Source organism: Lepidochelys olivacea (assembly GCF_965140295.1).
Source record: "Lepidochelys olivacea isolate rLepOli2 genome assembly, chromosome: 10".
NCBI classification, from domain to species: Eukaryota; Metazoa; Chordata; order Testudines; family Cheloniidae; genus Lepidochelys; species Lepidochelys olivacea.
Genome location: NC_140420.1, coordinates 66,197,743 through 66,218,079, shown reverse-complemented (window position 1 = coordinate 66,218,079; position 20,337 = coordinate 66,197,743). Strand labels below are relative to the sequence as shown.

Genomic DNA, 20,337 nt, shown 5'->3' with positions numbered 1-20,337 from the left:
ACAACTGTCTTGCTATCACCATTGCTTAATCCTTTATGCAGTAGTCATCTCTTTTGGACTACATTAAGTATTTTTGGCCTCCTAACTTTCCCTCCTCTGTTATATCTGAAACACAGCTGACAAGTCTTCTCTCCACCATTCTCCCCTTCATGGGCTGCCTGAACTACATGAAGTACAAGATTGTCCTTTTTGTGGTTTTTGATAGTTTTACCTCCACCTGGGCCTCTGTTCCTTCTTTCCCTATTCTTGTTTGCGTTGGATGTTTGTTCATACTACTGCCTACCACAGTTGTCTCCAGATCCCTCCTTAAACACAGTTTAAATAGTCCTCTGTTCTCCAATCTATTGTTTAAGTTTTTAAGGAATGTTAGTATTGTGTACATTTAAAGCACTTTTTTTTGGGGGGGGGGGAAGAGGGGGCTGAGTTTGACACCACACCCTCAATTTAGCAGTTGTTCAGGGTAGCTTCTATCAACTGCCACCTCAGATTAAAGTCCAATATTTCATAGTATGGACCAGAACCCTATTGATAGGACATCTGAACTTCCTCTCAGCCATGGCTTTAGCACAGTCATTATGTAGCTCCCACTGTTTCCATGCTAAGTGTACAAAGTAACAAAGCAGATGCAGTAGGTTTTAGTAAGTAAAGGTACATAGAGTGGGATCTTAAAGACACAATCCGTTACTGAGTTGGGTTTAGACTCGGTCTTGTGTTACAATACTCTGGTGTGGTACCAATCATCACTAGATAACTGCTGTCATTTCCACCCTACTGTTCCACCATTAACCACAATGACATTTAAATAACAGGACATCTTACATTAACTTTGAATTAAAGGTTTAATTCTCACCAGAAGAAAAACCTGGCCTTTGATACATGAAGTACAATATCCATAGAAGTAGGTGCTCCTATTATTTGAGAGAACAGGTGTGTGCTTTAAACATGGTTCCTTTTCTTAGACTTAGTTCTGGCCAGTAAGCAAAGTTGACTGGATCATTATTTCAAACCAAGATGCAGCAGCTTTCTTATAGGAGCAGGACCTCCCCAGTAGCCCCTAAGGAGTGGGGGGGGGAAAAAAAGTTTTTAGCCACTGCATAAATTAGACAACCTTTTTCATTGTAACTGAGTAAATTTTACTATTGCTCCTAGCTACCACCACACCCGTAACAAATACAATACTGCAAGTTTTCTTTCAGGGAACAGGGGGTCTTTCTGGATATAGTTCCATGGGTTTACTAGTAGATTGCAAATAGATGAGCAGGAAAGTAAGAGTTCTATGAGCATAATTTTAGTATTGGTAATGTTTTCTCACCAGCACTGATTTGGGGAAAACAATTCTTGTGATTGCCTAAAATGCTTCGGATGAAACAGTCTTGGTCTTTTAATGATATTAAAGTGGGAATATTTAGTATTGCTGGATGTGTCCGCCAAAGTAGTTTATATAGATCAGGGGTGGCAAACCTGAGCTTGAGAAGGGGCCAGAATTTACCAATGTACATTGCTAAAGAGCCACAGTAATCTGTCAGCAGCCCCCACATCAGCTTCCCCCCCCACGCTCTCCCAGCACCTCCCCTTCCATCCCTGCACCTCCCAATCAGCTGTTCTGTGGCATGGGGGGGGGGGGGAGGAGGAGGAAGGAGCTGGGGCAGAGCCAGGGGTGGAGCAGTGAGCACTCCCCAGCATATTGGAAATTTGGCACCTGTAGCTCCAGGTTAGCCACCCCTGTGTTAGATGGTAGCGACATGAAACAAAAGCATTCTGATGAACATGATCTGCTCATTTTAAACCACAGTATAACCTGTTGCATGGGTATTATGTGTATGTTTGAATGGGATTACCTCGGAAGCCAAAATTAGTTTGTATACGTTGGAGTACTTACTTTAGTAATCCATTCCAGTAAAGAAAAGGCATTAGATCAGCTTTCATGTAGTACATGAGTAGTCTCTCCTTACTCTGGTCAATGGGAAACGTTTCCAGAGGCTGAGCATTGTAGTCGAATTCTGCTAGAATCACACTATTGTAGCCTGTTACAATGGGACAGGAAGTGTATCCATCGTACTACAATGAAAGGTATCTTATCATCATCATGTACATTTTGCACAAAGTGCTACAAGCAAGGTCAACCTGACTAGGGTTTATCCAAAAACACTTCAAAAATGAATGTTGAGCTTGTGAAAAGTTGCAGCATGGGTACATTAGAAACTGAAGTTTTTAATCATAACAGATGCAGCAATGTAAGTTTCTCTATAATGCTGTAGCAACAGGCCTCAACCCTGATCTAGAGCAGGAACCATTCAATCCTTTTGGGGCTGTCAAAAAATAGTATATAGTCAAGGACAGCATGTTTGTGGTTGTGAGGATATTTAACTACTTTTCCCTCCCTCACTACAAAACCTGAGCCAGTGATCACTAGACAGGATCTTCTGTTCTCCCTCACACAACAGGAAGACATAAAATGTAATTGTGGCAAATTCAAAACTCACGAAGAAGGATATACTTTTCCAGTCCAATAGGTAATTAGACTGTTGAACTCACTGAAACCAAGATTTTAGCATGATTCAAAAAGAGATGGGACATTTATATAGATAAGAGTATCCAGAGAGATATGGTGAATACTAACAAATCTTGGAAGGGATATTAAATTTCAGGTCTTAAATTGGCTTGTGCCTTCATTTCAATCTCTATTTAGGGTTCTCGAACCCTAATTATTTGCTGGCCTCAGTCTGGCCACCAACTCTTGCTGGTGGCTGCTTTCACACAGTTTTCCTAAAATTCCTAATTAGCTTTAGAAAAAACATAAAATTTATGCACATGTAAACATCCAAATTGTAGTAACGTATTTATTCCTACCTAGTAAGTAGGTTTATCACTTTTCACAGCAGACTTACTCAGCCCCAGCAAGTCTGGGGACAAATTGAGACCTGGATGGGGGGGAAGGATGGAGCCTGAAGCCCCATGGCTGGGGGACAGAGCCCCAAGCTCCATGTCTGAAGACCTGTTGCCTGGGGCTGAAGCCCAAAGCCTGAGCCCTACCATCCTGGGAAGGTGGGGAAAACTCATCAGCTCCTTGCTCCTCCAGCATTGTGCTCCAGCTGTATCCAGAGTTGGGGCAGAGCTCAACTCCAAGGTGGTGCATCCAGGAGCAACAGGGAGAGGAAGAGGCTACTGCTTTGCCGCCCCTGCAAATCACACCCCAGGAGGCTGTGGCCCCAAAAAAAGCCCCTTGTGGCCATATTTGAGAAACATGACTAAACTCTTCGGGGGCAGAGACTGTCTTTTCTGTGTTTGTACAGTACCCAGCACCATGGACCCCCTTCTTTGGTTTGCCCTTAGGCACTACTGTAATAAGCAATAAATAATGACTATTAGAGAACAGGATGAGACCTAATGGGAGGGAGGGAGAAGCAGCTTAACAGCTGCCTACAATAGGCATCTTTGAAGCAGCTAGAGCTGGCCACTAAAGACGACTGACAAACCCTTCATTGCAATGGGCATATCTTTGACTTTGCCTACTAACATCAACATATAGCAACTTGTATATTTAATTAAAAAAGTTAAATCCTATCAAAAACAAGGCATTCCATTGCTCATGCTTCTCCCACAGGGAGCAGATAGTAGAGCAAACATCATGATAGTTGTGTAGTCTATAAGCTATAAGTCTGTAGCTTAATGCAGTGCTTGTAGGCAATCAGATACTACAGTGATGAGCAGTTTAAGACTATGTAGAATAGAATTATTGGTCAATTCAGACATTTTTTCTTCATTCTTCCTACTTAGTGAGTCAGTAAAGCAATTATATCATTGGGGCTAGACTAGGCTTTGTGCACAGGGGTGGGGGAGAATTTAAGCTTAACACACATTGTCATTTCTTTTTAAAGGGTCTCTCTCTCCCCCCAAGCCCCCTCTCCCCCCCCCCCAGTACTATGCAGCTTGTTAACCTTTGAAAAAAAAAGAAAAACCCACACCAAAGCATGAGACTCTTGTATAAATACTAGTTATTATTTGATACTAAAACTAAGTCCCCTCAATTATTTTCAGTTTCCTGGATTCTCCATAATCTTAAGCCTTTTCCCAGAAAGGCTTAACATAATATTGGTTTCAGGGTAACAAAGTTTTGAAGTTACACTAAGTTTTTTTCCTTCAGTACCTTTCTCCTTTAGAAAGTCAATTTAAAAATTCAGGACTGGATGGAGAAGAGAGTGGTACCCTGTCTGTTCTTCAGCACCTGCTATTGCTGACAGGGGGACAGATATAACTAAACTAGCTGCACATGAACAATTAAACTGCTGTATTTTAAGAATACAAAACACCTAAAATATAAGCAATACTCTACTCGCATTTTTTATTTTAAAAAAAAAAAGTTGGATAATTCTAATAAGGCAACTTCTTAGAAACATTAAAATACCTTTTTAGTTGGCAATTGGCTCTTCATTACCGAAGAAACTGTTTTATCAAGCACTGCAGACTGGGCAGCTATGTAAGAGATAAAAAGTTACACAACTTTGGCTACACTACAGTTGAAGCATTTTCCTACTATAAATAGTATTTACACTATAATATGGTGACAATAATACAGTACGTGGAAACAATTATACAATTCTGTTTGCTTAGTAGAATGAGAATAATTCAGCTTTTTTTTTTAGGTTGCATATTCTCCAGTATAATAATCTAGTTGGACTTCACCTTTGTTTAATAAATTTTTTCCTAATTATTTCTACAACAGATAAGATATTGGTGCATGATAGTGAAGTCTGAACTTCATGTTTCGGGGAAAAAGGGAGGGGGAGTTCTCTAATTCCAAAACATTTTTGAAGTTTCATATTAAAGTTCCAGGCTGATTATAATAAAATATTGTATAATGTTAAAAAGAGCTGACACAAGCTATGGCAACATTGCCTGTGCTGGGTTAGTTCAATACATCACTCATTTTAGGTGCATGGTTTTTCTTATACCAATAACTACATTTAATTATTGTATTTCCATATTCTACAGCCAGAGTATTTAACATTCAAATTTTAACCACGATAGGCATATGCAAAATGGACATTAGGCATAGTTCAAATTCAGTGACTGCAAGTACAGAACATGGGGCCAGTTGACTAGGACAGTCTTAGCACTCAGCTAGCATATGCATGTACTTTGAGATCCAATGAAGAGTTGCATAACTGAACTAGTGTTATGTTCATTTTTCATAGCTTGTCAAACTCTCTCTCTGTCCTAGAGACAAATGAAAACTCAGATCAGAGGTGTTGGGTATGAGAGTGCTGAAATTGCAAGTTAAGAACAGCTGAAACCTGTTATCTGTAGTCCATACTGTAAGTTTTGGGAAACAGCATTGCTTTTTAATCGCTACAAGCCAATTGTACTTGGTCAGAAGTTTCTCTATTACCACAAGGCTTAAGTCTGTTTTCTGAAAGATGGTCCAGCTGGAACACGCAAGTAAAAACAAAAACACAACCATTAAAAAAGAAGACACTGAACTATACCTATCGCTGCAGCTGTTTTTGATGTTGGAAGGTTCGTGCAGTCTCCAATACCAAACACATTGTGGTATTTCTTGTGTTGCAGACTTTCATTATTTATGTCTAACCAGCCAGCTGCATCTGAAACAGGACTGTTCACGAGTACATCAGGTGGTCCCATAGGTGGTGTGACGTGAAGCATTTCATACTGGGCAGAGAAAGAAACAAACAGCTAGATAAATGGAATTCAGTGAACAGGATTGAAATTGATACCCTTATTATAGCAGGTCAAATCTGCATTGGGATGAGGGGGAAAAAGATTAAAGAGGGGGAGAAGAGGGTCTTTTGCCTTGTTAGTCACATGTAAGGTTCAATTTCTTAGTATTTTTGAGCGTGTCCTTGCTACGTGCTTTAATATTGCTAGCCAACTACTGATCCACTCCAGCTGTGCTATTCAAACAATTTTAGTCAGAGCAGAGCTTCTTTTGACCACTCAGCTACATCTGCTGAGAGTGTGGATCCTGCTCAGAGTTTTTTGAGGGAAACGACAATATTACCATTTTAGCTGGAATAGCCCCAGTTTGTGTTTCCATGTTTGAAATTACTTAGTTTTCTACATACTGGGCGGTGGAGGGGAAATCTCAGTATTTAGTATTTCAGTGGACAGTAAATAGTGATGGCAAAAACAGAAGACCACTAAACTAAAGGCCTGAAAGCTTCTACCTTACTGACCTGATAAACCTCAGTCACTCCAGGTGTATCCAAATTCTCAAATACAGCTTCTTGTTTGTCTGCTCGAACCTCAATGAGATTGTGTTTGTAGTTAACAACAATATTTCTAGCCTTAATTATCTCCAGCAATCTATTAGCATACTTCTGAACAGTAAAAATTGATCCAAGTGAAGTATTGAAGATGATGTTGGCTTTGGATCGTTTTCCTGTCTGGGTAGAAAGAAATTAATTTAACAGTGAACAGACTACAAAAGCAGTAAAACTGGATAGAAACACTACACTATTGTAAATGAGAGCATATACTGTGTAACTAGCAGCTGTTTTGAATTTTTATATATTAATATTCAACCAGTTAAAATGTGTATTGGAGACACACCATCTCAAGATTTGATCCTCTCAGCTATCTTATCAGAAACTAGGCAAGGTCAGCTCTTCTTTGGGTGAGACCTCCCAGGAAAACATTGGTGCCATGTGAAGTGGAGTAGCAGTCAGTCAAATAACAGCGATTACCCAATAAATGAGTACTAAGCAAGTGACCTAGCACAGAATAAGGGACCACAGCATTTTGGACGACACGCAAAACTGAGGGTTTAAATATTTGCCTATTAAAAGTCCCCTGGCACTGTTTGCCTTAATGTCTTGGCCAAACACCTATCTGGGTTTTGCATTCTGTCTACATAAGATTCCCCTTGTACTTTCAACTGGGTACAATCATATTCTTTGATTCACTTCCTAAGCTGTGTGGTGTGTATTTTTAATAGCTAGTGCATTTAAGTGACTCCTGTCAGTGGGGTTTGTGTGTAGCATGCATACTGCTCTTGGAATCCCTTAGCATGAAAAGGGTTATATAAATAGTATTAATCTTTAGTATATAGAACAAAGATTTTAAATATTAAGGCAAGATCCTGGTCCTGCGATAGCCCCTTTGGTACCACAAAGCTTTACTAGCCAGCTGAGTATTCCCACAGCGTGGGAAAGTCACCAGGTAGTATAGAGCTGGCCAACTCTACACCACCCTTCCCTCTCAGCCAATCTGGCTGAGTGGAAGGGGGCATGATGACAATGCTGCTGCACTCCATCTATTCCAGGCAGCTAGAAGGCACCAAACTGGAGCCCATACTAGCCAGTGCAATCCTGACACTGCTGTAAGTTATGTTGGGGACTGAATTGGCTCTCTGCTGGCCACAGCATCATAGAGCCGCAATGGTAGCTTAGAGCATCCCTTGTTCCTCAGCTGCACTGAACCCTAATGGTCTGCTTCATATTGATAGAAGTTCAGAAAAGTTAGTCTGCAAACCAATTACCTTATTAAGATTTAAGTCACAATATATTGTTCCACCTCAGGGCTTATTTTTGTCATAATTACAACATGATCCCCATAAAATAAGTCTGATCTCTAGCAGTGGTAACAGGCATCAGTAGGGGATGTGATGAAATATGTACCTTTCTTAAGTAGGCCTCTGACAAGTACATGATTTTCTGAGGAGCTCCTCCACATTTCACTGGAGTGTTTGGAAAAGTAAAGATGGCATTTCCTTCCTTGAAGTCTTGCAAAGCCTTCCATGTTTTCTCTACTGTGTGGACTGAATAATTGGAACCTATTTTAGGATAATTAAAACCCTCAGGCAAACCTTTAATCTACAACAAAACAAAACAAGACTTATTAAAACATAGCTGGAACAAATGGATGTAAAAAAAGAGTCTTCCCCTGTCTTCAGATTATTTGTAATCTATAACAGATAATTTGGGAAACCAAAGTTTGAGCTGGAGGTAGATCTATTTTCCGCTGCACCCACAGACTTCTTAGTTTTTAAAAATGGGCCCTGTCAGGGGGTGAATCCCCAAAACTAGCGTTTGAGAAAATAAGCTGTACAAAGCAGAAAGCCCAGTATTAATGGTGCCGTGATTTTTTTTTTAAAAAGTATAACAGTTGTAATCATAACCATTGCCAGCAGAGTGTGTGTGTGTTATATAAAATAATACTGTATCACTGGGCTCATGTACAGTCAGAGCCTGGAAAGGATTGATCTGTTTTCATTGTCCAAACTGAGTGAACTTGAAAAGTAAACAAACAGCTTAAATAGTGAAAAGTAAATCTGATTTTTTAAAAATATTTCAGTTTTTGTCATCTGATGTTATCTGCAGCAGAACTAAAGAAATCTTGGGCATTTAAGGAAATTATTTGTATCCTGAAATGTCTTATCATTGCCGTATCAGCATCTCAATCAATTTATTTATCCTCATGACACGCTTACAAGGAAGGGAATTATTCTCTGTTTACAGAGAAGGGACTCGGGCATTTCCGTGGGACAACTCTCTGGAGTAAAGCTACACATGTGCATTAGTGTTTGCAGCACTGAGACCTATGCCAAGACGACATGCATGTTCACTGATTTGCAATCAACTCCCTGGAACCACTTGCAGTGAGTTAAATTATGCCCACACACAAATCCCTCGCAGGATAGGGGCCTACCTATACCTGTCTTGTGGGATTTAATTTTAAATCATGATTTTACTATTTTTAAACCCAAATAGTTTGAGATCTAGCTATAAACAAGTGGTGACTGGTTTTGCCACACTGTGCTTTCCCTGGGTATTCATTGTACTTGTCTTTATCAGGTTGTGCTACAGAAGAGCTAACAGCAAACACTGACAATCACTAAATATTGTGCAGTTTGGTTTCAATAGAACTAATCTACATAGGAGGTAGTTGACTTTAGATAAGCAACAAGCTGCTTCTCACTCAGAAGTGATGGTTCAAGTAATTGTTTCCATTTTGCCTCTACAACTACCAGAGCTCCATAGATCACCATCATCATTTTCCCATTTATCAAAAGCTATGCCACATGCTCACCTAGGCTTAGGACAACAGTTGACACAGATCCCACATATGCCTCCCACACCAATATCTAGGGGACTCAAGGCTTTAGGCTGCACTTGTCTGATAAAAATGTAATAAACTTTAAGAAAAAGTGGCACCAGCGGAATCTACTGCACCCTAATACTATCACCTTCCCCAATGCTCCACTGTGGGATTTAAGTTCCAGAATAGGCTCTATGGTGCCTCCCCCAAATCAGCAGAAACTGCCCCCAAGATGTAATGAATCAATGTCTCACTTGGGAAGCCTTGCCAATCTTCCACATCTGGCCCGGGCTAAGCAGGGTTGCAGGCAGCTGCACTACTTGCAAACCCCTCCAGTAGGGGCCTGAAGGCTGGGTGCTGCTGATGGAAGCTAGGCTGCGAATCAAGCCTCTTTTCTATATTAAGTCATTGGGCCTCTTGAGATCCCTTGCAGTCTGACATTTTTAGGATTCTACAATTTACTCAGCCAGCCAATCAAGAGTTATTTCTGTGTGTAATCAGAATTGTATCTCTATGGAAAGGCACAATGAATAAATAAGAGGACAGCTTTGCGATGTAATTTGAGAGAGGTCATTTATGCTGAATGGTTTGAGAAAGGCCCCAAATTGGAGCCCCTACTATCCAGTGGAATTTAGAGCCTATATAGCCAGAACGAGACACGAATATTCATCCAAGATAGCTATTACTGCAAGAACTATTGGATGCACTTTATAGACTGTATTGAAAAAACACTATATTTAGAGGATCACAAAAATATAAAGTGCAATTTCTATGCAATTAACACCAGTAAAAATGTATTTGGTTTAAAGTGAATACCTTTTCGTAATGCAGCTGAAGCCCAAGGGCAATTATCAAATATTTGTAAGATATCTATAGTATAAAGAAAAAAAAATAGATGTCATTTTAGACATAATGAACTTTGCCTCAAAAGGTTTGTTTAAACAATCTGACAACTAATAATGAACACTGAGATAATATAAATTACGGAAAGCAAACTAAGCCATGTATTTTAAACCATACAAGGTAAATGCTAAAATGTGGAATGATTAAAAATGTATCAGTATGAAATAAAAATACACTGAACATCCAAAACATTTACTCCATTGTTCAGCAAGGTAATTATTCCATATTTTGCAGTATCCAATTCATTAAAACAAGTTCTGAAAACATGCTGGTACTTGCCACCTGGAGAGAAAAGCATCTATTGATCTGGAGGGTTTTGTCATCATTTTTGTTTTTTTAAAAACAAAAACAAAAAAAAACCCACCACCACACAGAAGCAGTTGTTATCATACTATCAGTGTAATAAGTATTTTCAATACATTTTCAGGACTTGTTGGATAGTGTACAATGACATTTTCATGGGACCCACATAGGATGGGAAATTTATTTTGTATTTATGGGAGCCCTCTGGAGTGGGAAATCAGAAGTAAGTTCTATCTTAAGGCTCATGGATATCCATCATTATTACGGTTACCTTTTTGCCATCCGCTAAACGGATGCAGTTCTTGTCTGGATCCAACTCTGTGACTGTAGATTTGATCCATTTTACACCTGAAGGAATCACGCTGGCTGTCGGACGTCCAGAGGTTGCCAGCTGTTTTGCACCAGCACCAACTAGTGTCCACATGGGTTGATAGTAATGTTTCTGAAAGAAAGAACTCACATCTCCATGAATTGGCCTCCATTTAACAGCTGACAGGACTGCAGAGGTAGCTCACCGAGACCCAGGAAAAGGGAAAGTAGGACAAAGTGCCTCTGATAATCCCCTATAGTGATAGAGGTATTGACTGTCTTTAGAGGGAGTCTGGAGCAGAGAAGGGCTGGCTGTGATGCAGTGCATTAGGCATGGAGCTCTGGAACCCAAGAAGATGTTTCACTTCATAGAAGTGAAACTCTTCAATCAGATCATGAAGTTCATAAACATAAGGGCAAGACTGATTGATGGGCAACTACTCAGTTGGTTGCACAACCTAGCCCTAAGGGTGCGAGTAGGGTGACCAGATGTCCCGAGAATATCGGGACAATTGTATTATATAGGATACCTATTTCCCCCCCCCACCCCAAGGCCTCCTACCCAGACCCAATTTTTCACACTTGCTATCTGGTCACCCTCGGTGCAAGGTTTCTGACTTTCTCTCTGAAGCAACAATATGTTGCTTTTTGATCATCTGAACCTTCACCTGGAAGGTGTGTCACACTTTGTTCCTAATGAAAGAAGCTGTATAGACAGATATGTACTTTGTAAATGTTGCCTCATGCGCCATAGCTAAAGGCGTTTTTTTTATGGTGCATTATACGGTCTTCTCCTGCTGGGAGACCTGGGTGGATTTTAATTCTAAATTGCATAACAGAGGGAAGGAGCAAGAACACACACAAACCAGCTCCTCAACGAAGGAAAGCTACTACCTCATTCTCTACGTTTAAAAAGATTTTTACCTCATGTGGTTCAACAATAGCCACGTTTTCGGCTCCCACTTTCCGCTTCATCCGAGCGCTCATGGTGATTCCACCACTGCCCCCACCGAGCACCAGCACTTCGTAGTGATTCTTAGCAGCACACCTTGATGCAGTGTGCAGTTGGAAATAGCCCATTTTCTGCACTCCCGGCCTAAGCAGGTGTACGAAAGAACGGACGCAGAAGCAGGTGGACACCACTCCCATGTTTGACATCTTCAGTAAGCATGAATCTGCAAGATAAGGAAAAGCATTGGTGAGAACAAAAAGAAATTAGGGGCTGCATGTGCTGTGGGAATGAATTATGGTTGGTTGGTAGTGGATTCTAGAGTTCACTGTAATTGACAGTGTTGTTTTAAATATGAGAAGCACCACACAGAGAATGGGATAGATGCTCACAGAATGTATATGTTAATAACCAAAATAAATAAAAACATACAAGCATTTTTTTTCCCTTACGTGCTGAGACTCTGCTCAGGCTTCACAAACAATTACACCAGGAATTTCCACTTTTATGCTGCTTTCGGGACGTGTGTGTTGCTATCAACCCTTGCAGGAGAAATGAAAGACTCTCAGCTTGGGTCTTGGCGACAAAGAAAGCAGAGGGAATTCAGTGTAATGACAGCGTGGCCCTTATCTGTTTTAAGACCCTAAACCTATTATTTATTTTAAAAAGATTCAATTCCCTGTATACAATCACTTTTAGTATCTAGGTCAACAAGTTATTGAGATGAATGTTACCAGATACGAAGTTCAAACCTGTGCCCATCCACCCCTGAAATGACTAAAACAAATGTGAATCAGAATCATAAGAGACAGTGTTCCAGTCTAAAGACATAGCAAGTTATAAAGCATTACCGAGATTTATCTGATCTTTTATTGCAGTTAAAGTCATGTATGTTGATATTGGGTTAACAGAGAAAAAAAGCCAACTGTGAGAATTTTTTCTATGATAAGTGCAAAACCCTTTGATATTTTGCACCTACTAAATACAGATGGGGAGAAACCCCTTTTGCCTTTTAAATAGTTTAATCAATCATTTATAACCACAACTGGACTTTTTTTTTTTTGGGGTCTGCATATTAGAATAGCAAAATGTTTCCTAGTAAGCCATAAAGTTGGCGACAGCAGCGTTCCCAACTCTTACAATTTTATCACAAGTCTCAATATTTATTTATAAATATATCTCCAGCTCCTTATTTACTTAGCGTGTGCATAGTCATCTAGCCAACCGATGGCATCTTCAGTGGCACGATGCAGTTCTTCTAGGCCACTGCTGAGCCTAGTCAGCAGGCATTCATTGACAACATGTGTCGTTGTCTGTACTGTGCCACAGCCGCACAAAGGGCTGTCACGAAGGCCCCAGCGATACTGGTTGGCTGCAGAGACTTTCAACAGGGACCACTGATGATGGGGCAGGTCAAAACCAGGCAGGCAAATTGTGGGGTCGGCGACGAGGGACTGGCTGGGGATTAGAACAGATATCCATTCCTCTCGCCAGAGTGTTTCTGCCCTAATATCCTGGCGTGGTGGATGAGACCATAATGGGTGACATGATGGCAAACGTGCAACTGGTGGTTTAAAAAGGTGATTGTGCAGTGGCAGGCTTGAGTTGGCGCGAATTTTCTCCAGTAACTTGCCAGTGGCAACCTCTCGTCTGATATGAGGAGGGGCAATATTTCTCAGAACTGGAAGCCATGGGAGCGGAGTCAGATGCAGGGTGCCAGAGATGACATGCCACCATGCGTATAACTGGGAATCCACCAGTTTGTTGTGTGATGACAGACTCCAAACAGGTGTGCAGTACTTCGCCACCGAATATGAAAACTGCCATCCTCAAAGTTGGAGCACGAGCACCTCCTGATGAACCTGCCAGTTTGCTATGAAGATTATTGCTTGTCTTAACTTTAGCGGCGGTCTTCTTCAGGTGGGCATGATAACTCAGTGTGTGGTCTAAGATCATACCTAGATAAACCAGTTCTACTTCATGCTTCATCTGACCATTCAGATAAACATTCAGTTCTAGGGTTGCGCTGGCGTGATGAAGATGGAACAAACCGGAGACTGTTTTTATGACACTTGGCTGGAGGTGACAAGTCTTACATTAGTCAGCTAACTTTGTCATGTCCCAGTTTAAGATGGCATCAAACTCGTGAAACGTCTGGGCCTGGGTACCACAACAGATGTCGTCTGTGTAAATGAACTTTCGTGACTCCGTTGTTGGCAGGTCATTGATGTAAAAGGTTGAACAGGGTTGGAGAAAGCACAGAACCCTGGGGTAACCCATTGCTCTGTCATCTCCAGGCACTCGTCTTCTCCCCCATATGGACTCTGAACTGCCTATCATGGAGGAACAGTTCAACGATGCCTGTGACCCCAGGTAGCAGGACCCATGATACCTTCACAAGCAGGCCAGCATACCACACCATGTCATACGCTGCTGTTAGATCAATGAAAACAGGCACTGTTTTCAAGTTTCTCTGGAAGCCATTTCAACAAATGTGGTCAGCACAAGTACTTGGTCGCATGTGCTACGACCTCGGTGAAAGCTTCTGAAATCATCTCAGCATTAATTTTTTTTAAAAAAAGAGCAGCAGAGGAGTAGGATTCTAGCCAGGGCTGGCTCCAGCGAACCAAGCAGGTGCCTGGGGAGGCAAATATAAAGGGGTGGCAGGAAGTTGGGCTCTGGGGTGGCAATCCGCCCTTGCTAGGAATTTGGCGGCCGCTCTGTTTCGCACTCAGTGGCAATTCGGCAGTGGGGACGTGACTCTTCTTCGGTTGCCAGTGGAAATTCGGCAGCCGCATCATCACTCTGCGTTTGTGTTCGGCAGCAGGGGTTGTTGGATTTTTTTGGCCGCTTGGGGTGGCAAAAATGCTGGAGCCAGCCCTGTTTCTAGCCCCTCAGAGATGCAGAGAAAAGCTTGAAAATATAAACCCCAAAGGCTCAAAACCCAGAAAGCAAATAGAATATATATATATATATATATATATATATATATATATATATATATATATATATATATAAATAAAATAAATGTTAGGTTAATATTTCATGACTTTTAAATGCTTGGAATTGGCAATACTGATCCAGTCACAGTCTGCAAGAGATAACACTGCATGCTAATAGTTTTGAAACAGAGAATTACTGATCTATTTGCCCTTGAAAATATCCTACTTTTTCAAAGGAAAATGAGGTTTTCCCCTGGATAACAAAATCATCTCTCAGATTTCCAGTTTAAGTACTGTAGATCTCGGTTTGGGAGATTTCAGGGACTACATAGTTACTACTGGGTGGTATTTTTTAGGAGTCTGATTTGCAGAAGATTTTCAGGCCTCAGAGTGAGAGATTCACTGGAATAATAAACCCTACTTTCATTTTACAGGACTATTTCCTGTGAGTCTGGCACAAACAGCAATTTTAAAAGGTGGACTAATGACCCAAGCACGGGGGACAAATTGTTTTAAGCCTTAAAAAAAAAAAAAAAGAAGATTACCACCTGGGAGTGGCAGTTCCGGTTCTCTCCAAGTCACCAAGGAGGATTACAGGGAAAAACTAGTTATATAAATGTATTCTATCAGGAAGTTAACTGGAATCCTGTTTCTGGAACATCATGAACTCAGCATATTTAGACTCTCTATGATTTTTAGGATCCTTGTACACAAATAGTAGCTATGGGTTTGCTGGCTATATCTGTTAAGTGGTAAAATACAATATATATATATATTTCCATCAGGGAAAAGACCAATTTATGTAAAGTGCTATGTAAATGATAGTGTTATCCTCTATTGGCTGAATGGAGTTTAGAAGGAGACGCAAATCTCTCCCCCGCCCCCCAAAAAAGTATTTTGTAGCTCTAAAAAAGTTTTACTTTTAGTCACATGTAATATTAACATATTTTCATATTGTTATAGAGACAATAGAAGAGGATTTCATAGGTATGTACTGTGTATTACCAAGTGCAAATCCATTGCTGCTATTTGTGATCAAGAGAGTCTAAAAAGATTTGGAGTTCATGATTAAATTAAATTGGGAGAAATTCCACAAGGTACTGTAGAAACAGACCCTGGCTAACAACATATCAACCCTAGTATTAGAACACTGGCAGAAACTAGTGGCAAACAATGAAACAGAGGAACTGCACAACACAAAAGACAGATGAAACTAAAGCAACAATAGTCAGACTACTTAAAACCTACTGAGCTGGAAATTTACACTTCAGCAAATGTTAATATGTCCTTTAACCTGTGTGTTTTAAAAACAATTTGAAATAAGCTAGTGTAAACAAAATATTCAACTTTAAAATAGCTCTGACCACCACATCAAGACAACTACGTTTTATGTACCTTTTATGAGAATTTAACCTGCACCTTCAAGACCGCAGTACCTAAAATATTTAAAAAGTTTATCTAAAATTGAGTTTGAAATTAAGCTATTCTACTGCCGCACCTTATAGTGCAAAACTGCCTACTAAAAGAAAGTACTCATTGCTTTATACTTCCAGTTTTAAAGTAGCTGTCACTCTAAGAAAAATGAAGATCTATTTTAACAATGTCTTTCCCCCCCTTTTCTGTGGTTTGTCATTTTGCTGACATGTTCTTTGTTACTTACTCAAATACAGCACATTTAAAAGCATTACAATCTGAACTGTAAAAACTTCAGTTCTGGTAAACTCTACTATAGTTGTACTAACAAAAATGTTTAAACAGCATTGGCATGTGCTCCTGGGAATGTTTTTCTACAGACTTTTAGAAATCTCAAAACAGTCAATGTTTCTTAAAGCTTAATTATGCTGCTAATGTACCATAATAAATTTGTTTCCCCTTGACAGTTTTGTATTTTGTTTCCCAATTTTATGATACAAAATTAACCAAGAGGGATGAGTCTAAAGCAGCTAGTTCATGTGACTGATGGAAACAAGCCCTTTGTGTCTGCACTGCTTAAATAGCTACAGGCTTTTGGAATGCACTGACCACCAGAAGACAGTAGAGCTCAGTGGATATGCTGAACTTCCATAAAAAGTTAATGTTTGAAAGCCCCACAGGTGAGCTAAGACAATATGAATAGTTAAATAGCAATGCTTTTTCAGGTCTTGAGAGGAGCAGAAAGGAGCAGTTTGTCTATATTCAGGATTTCAGTTATTAGGAAAATAAGATAATGACTGTGAGAACTAGACTATTTGTCATTAGAAAAGTCCCCCTTTGTTCTAAGGATTGCAGATTTCACAAGTACCATGGAGGAAAAGGGGCTTGTCACCAGAGGGGCCTCCTCAAGGCTACAGCATGCCAACCCCCACCTCTCCCAAACTGTTACATCCCAAGCTCCCCTAAAATTGCTCCAATTAAATGACCCCACTTCTGGCCACCCCAGAATGTCTTAACATTGGCAGCAGCAGATAGGCCTAGACAAAGTTTGCTATCAACACAACAGAAACAGAGGTAGCCTCTTAGTGCTGCAGCAATTGGTTTTCAGAGGAAACAGACTAAACAATCAACCCTACAAATGCTTATTGATGTAGATACAACTTACTCATGTGAGTAATAAAAATACCTAGGCCTTCATCAGAAGATCTCAAAGCACTTCACAAAGGAGGTCAGTGTCATTAGCCCCATTTTACTGATGGGGAAACTGAGGCACAGAGCTGCAGTGACTTTCCCAAGGTCACCCAGCAGCAGAGTCTGGAATAGAACCCAGCTCTTCTGAATCCTAGTCTAGTACTACATCCACTACGCAATACTGTTCCAATTAAAATGATCAAGACCCCACTGGTGTGTGGCTTTCTTTGTTTTTTAAAACAAACAAACAAACAAACAAAAAAAACCAACAACCCCTGGTTTACAAAAACAGTGCTCTACTAACCCTTACGGTATGGTAGTCTCAGAACTACTCCCACTGATGTCATTCACAGGTGCAGAGGTTTGCAGGATTGGACGCTAACAGTTCTGCCTTCCATCAATTTGCATGGCAAAAGCATGGCCCATGAATGGTAAGTGGAGTGGAGGGCACAAATGCTATCTTAACAGTGAATCAAGGGACATATTCACACTTGCATATCACTATCAGCTTACGCTAAACATTATGGCTGCCCCTTGCAGACATATGTAGCCATTTAATAAGTATTCTGAATACTGTATCTAGTACCCCACCACCAGCCCAAATGCACTATCTAACCCACCAAAGAGCGAACAACTCTAAACAACACGCTTGGTAGCAATTCAGTATCATGTAAATAGAGGTAGGTCCTTTAGGAAGGCAGCAAACTGGTCCCTGGTATCAGAAAGGTTGAGAAACGTAAACTGTCAAGGAAATCTCGGGGACTTGCACCCGGCCATGGACCAGTTGTGGAGAAACCCTGCTAGAGGAGTCTTATCTCAGGACAGAGGAATATCTTCCAGCAACAAGCAGAACATACAGAATACAAAAAAATCACCATATTTATAGAGTGGATAAATTTCACATCAAACAGACTGTGTGGGCACTCTCTGCCACAATAGCCAATAAACACCATCACAGAACAAATACTTCTGAAGCAAGCTGTGAAATCCAGGGAAACTCAGGGTTAACTATACGCCAGAAAAATTACTACTTTATGTGGGGCAACCAAAGGTCAGTTTAAAAAAAAACAAAACAAAACAGAAGCACTAGTTTGATTCAAAATGAAAAGATCTGCTGCACAATAAAGAGCCTGCTAGAAAGGAGTGCTCTCTTAACAGCCGGCCACTGATTAACAGGGTTAGGACAGAAAGCTGATTCTACACTGCACTCTCAGATTACTGAATTGTACATGGCACACTCCAATTTCAATATTCATTAATCTTGTGCATACTAAAACCTGCCTCTAGGTGAGAGATTTTCCTATAGCTGGAGTACTTAACCCTAGTCACATACACGTCATCATCAACATTTATGGGTGGTAGTCTGAAAGAGCCAGCACTGGGAAGGCTAAAGATGAACAACAGAGCTACTTTTCCTGTCCTGACAACTCCCGATTTAAATCAATCAATCAGTTATGGGCCTGAACATGAATATTACACATTCAAAATGTGTAATAATCTCACAGCCATACCGCCCCAATGAGCCAACACGCCAACGTCTCTGCTAGGGTTGCCAAGCCTCCAGGACTGTCCTGGAGTCTCCAGGAATTAAAGATTAATCTTTCAATGAATATTAGGTCATGTGATGAAACCTCCAGGAATAGATCCTACAAAAAACTGGCAACCCTAGTCCCTGCCGCCCAGGGTTGGCAGTTATTTCACAAGAAATTACAGCCCCCAGGTGTAATTGCAGAGGCTGGGGGGAAGGGGACACAACCCTGGCCAACGCCCCCTCGGACTCAAACTAGTTCTAACGTCCCAGGCTGGGAGTCAGGCGCTGCCGGGCATGTCACTGCCCGAGGGGCACACGGGGCTCTGCACGCCGTGACCGCTGCGGAGCCGGCCCTTCCCCCGGCAGGCCGCTTGCTCCTTTGCGGAGCGGAGCGGGTCCCCTGGGGTGGGGAGGCGAGGGGCGTGCGCCGCAGCACTCGCAGCGCGCCGCGGAGCCTGCGGCCACTCAAGGCGCGGCGGGCCCAGGAGCCTGGGGTGGCGCAGGGGAGAACGCAGCCCGCTTTCCTCCCCCCGACGTCAGGCTGCAGGGCTAGGCGAGGGGCCCGACCTCACCCGGCCTGAGCGGGAAGGAGCCCAGCGCCCTGGGGGGAGGCAGCCGCAGTTCGCTCCCTGGGCAACTTCCAGCTGCCCGCGAGCCGAGCCCTTCCCCCCGGCTACGGGCTTCTCCAGGGCAGCGTTAGCGGGCTCGGCCGACAGAGCGGGGCTCCCCCAGCTGCGAGCGGAGCGGGGCGGGGCGGGGCGGGGCCGGGCTAGCAGACCCCCCCCGCGGGCCCAGCACAGACCCCTGCCGTCAGCCCGAGAGCTCGGCCAGCCCCGGGGGCGCCCCGCGCGCTCTCGCTCAGGGCCGTGTCCTGGAGCGCGGCCAGCGCCGGACACAGCCCCCGGCCTAGCGGCACTGATCCCACCCTGGCCCCCGCACCCAGGACTCGCCTACCTGTGGCGCTGGAGGAGCCCCAGGCGCCCTGCGCAGCGCCGACGAGCTTCCACCCGGTTCTCCGGCGCCGCTAGCGGCCACCGCTTCTTATTCTTGCGCCACGGGAGCGATCAGCGGGGCGGGGCCGGGGCCGGATCTCCCGGAGGCATTGCACCGCCGGGTCGCAGCGCTGCCTGCCAGGGGTGGCGGGGACGGGAGTCCAGCAAGCTCAGGCCCCGAGCCAGCGCGTCTTCCTGGCACAGGCCATTGAAAAGGAGAGGGCAGGCGGCCCCAAAGCCAGGAGCGAGCCCGTGGGGGCCGCCAGCCCCAGCCCGTCTCCCTGCGCGGCGCTGCACACCCTGCGCGCGTAGCGCTTGGCAAGTGCTTCGGGGTCCGCGGTGGCAGGTGCGACCCACGGAGTGCGACGGCTGGAGGCAAGGAGTATAATGCAGGGTCATCGCGCAGAGCAAGCAACTGCCAGGGCCTCCCTGAGCCTTGGAACAACGTGCTCTCCAGTGCCGGTGCACGCTGCCTCCTGCGAAGAACCTCCCTGCCACTGCTGTTAAATGAAAGACAACTGACCGCCACTGAAAGGATGCTGAGGAGGTGTTTTGCTCTTAGGAGCAGATAGGAGTTATTCTGATCCTCCCTCCCCCTCCCTTCATGGCTTCCTTTTCTCCTTACAACCACGCAGCTTTGAAATGCTTCAGGGTCCACAAAAAGTGAAACTCATTTCAGCTTTGGAGAGGTTATTCGCAGCTGGTGTATGGTTTAATTAACCTGGAGGCTCCTTTGTGCTGGAGCAT

The 20,337-nt window shown here is 42.7% G+C and overlaps 1 protein-coding gene across 2 annotated transcripts; it reads right to left on the bottom strand.

Moving 5' to 3' along the window:
- Positions 1-820: 820 nt before the first annotated feature.
- SQOR (sulfide quinone oxidoreductase) lies at positions 821-19,698 on the bottom strand. Of its 2 annotated transcripts, none has more exons than XM_084641064.1 (10): positions 19,553-19,698; positions 11,497-11,747; positions 10,535-10,705; positions 9,874-9,927; positions 7,638-7,832; positions 6,195-6,404; positions 5,487-5,670; positions 4,406-4,473; positions 1,880-2,058; positions 821-1,054 (listed from the first exon to the last, which is right to left on the bottom strand). In XM_084641064.1, exons 2-10 carry the CDS (start codon positions 11,728-11,730, stop codon positions 997-999), a joined length of 1,353 nt encoding a protein of 450 aa, XP_084497190.1. In that variant the 5' UTR covers positions 11,731-11,747; positions 19,553-19,698; the 3' UTR covers positions 821-996. The 2 variants fall into 2 exon arrangements, with proteins under 2 accessions (XP_084497190.1, XP_084497191.1); XM_084641065.1 differs by lacking the exon at positions 19,553-19,698 and adding an exon at positions 19,171-19,321.
- Positions 19,699-20,337: the final 639 nt, after the last annotated feature.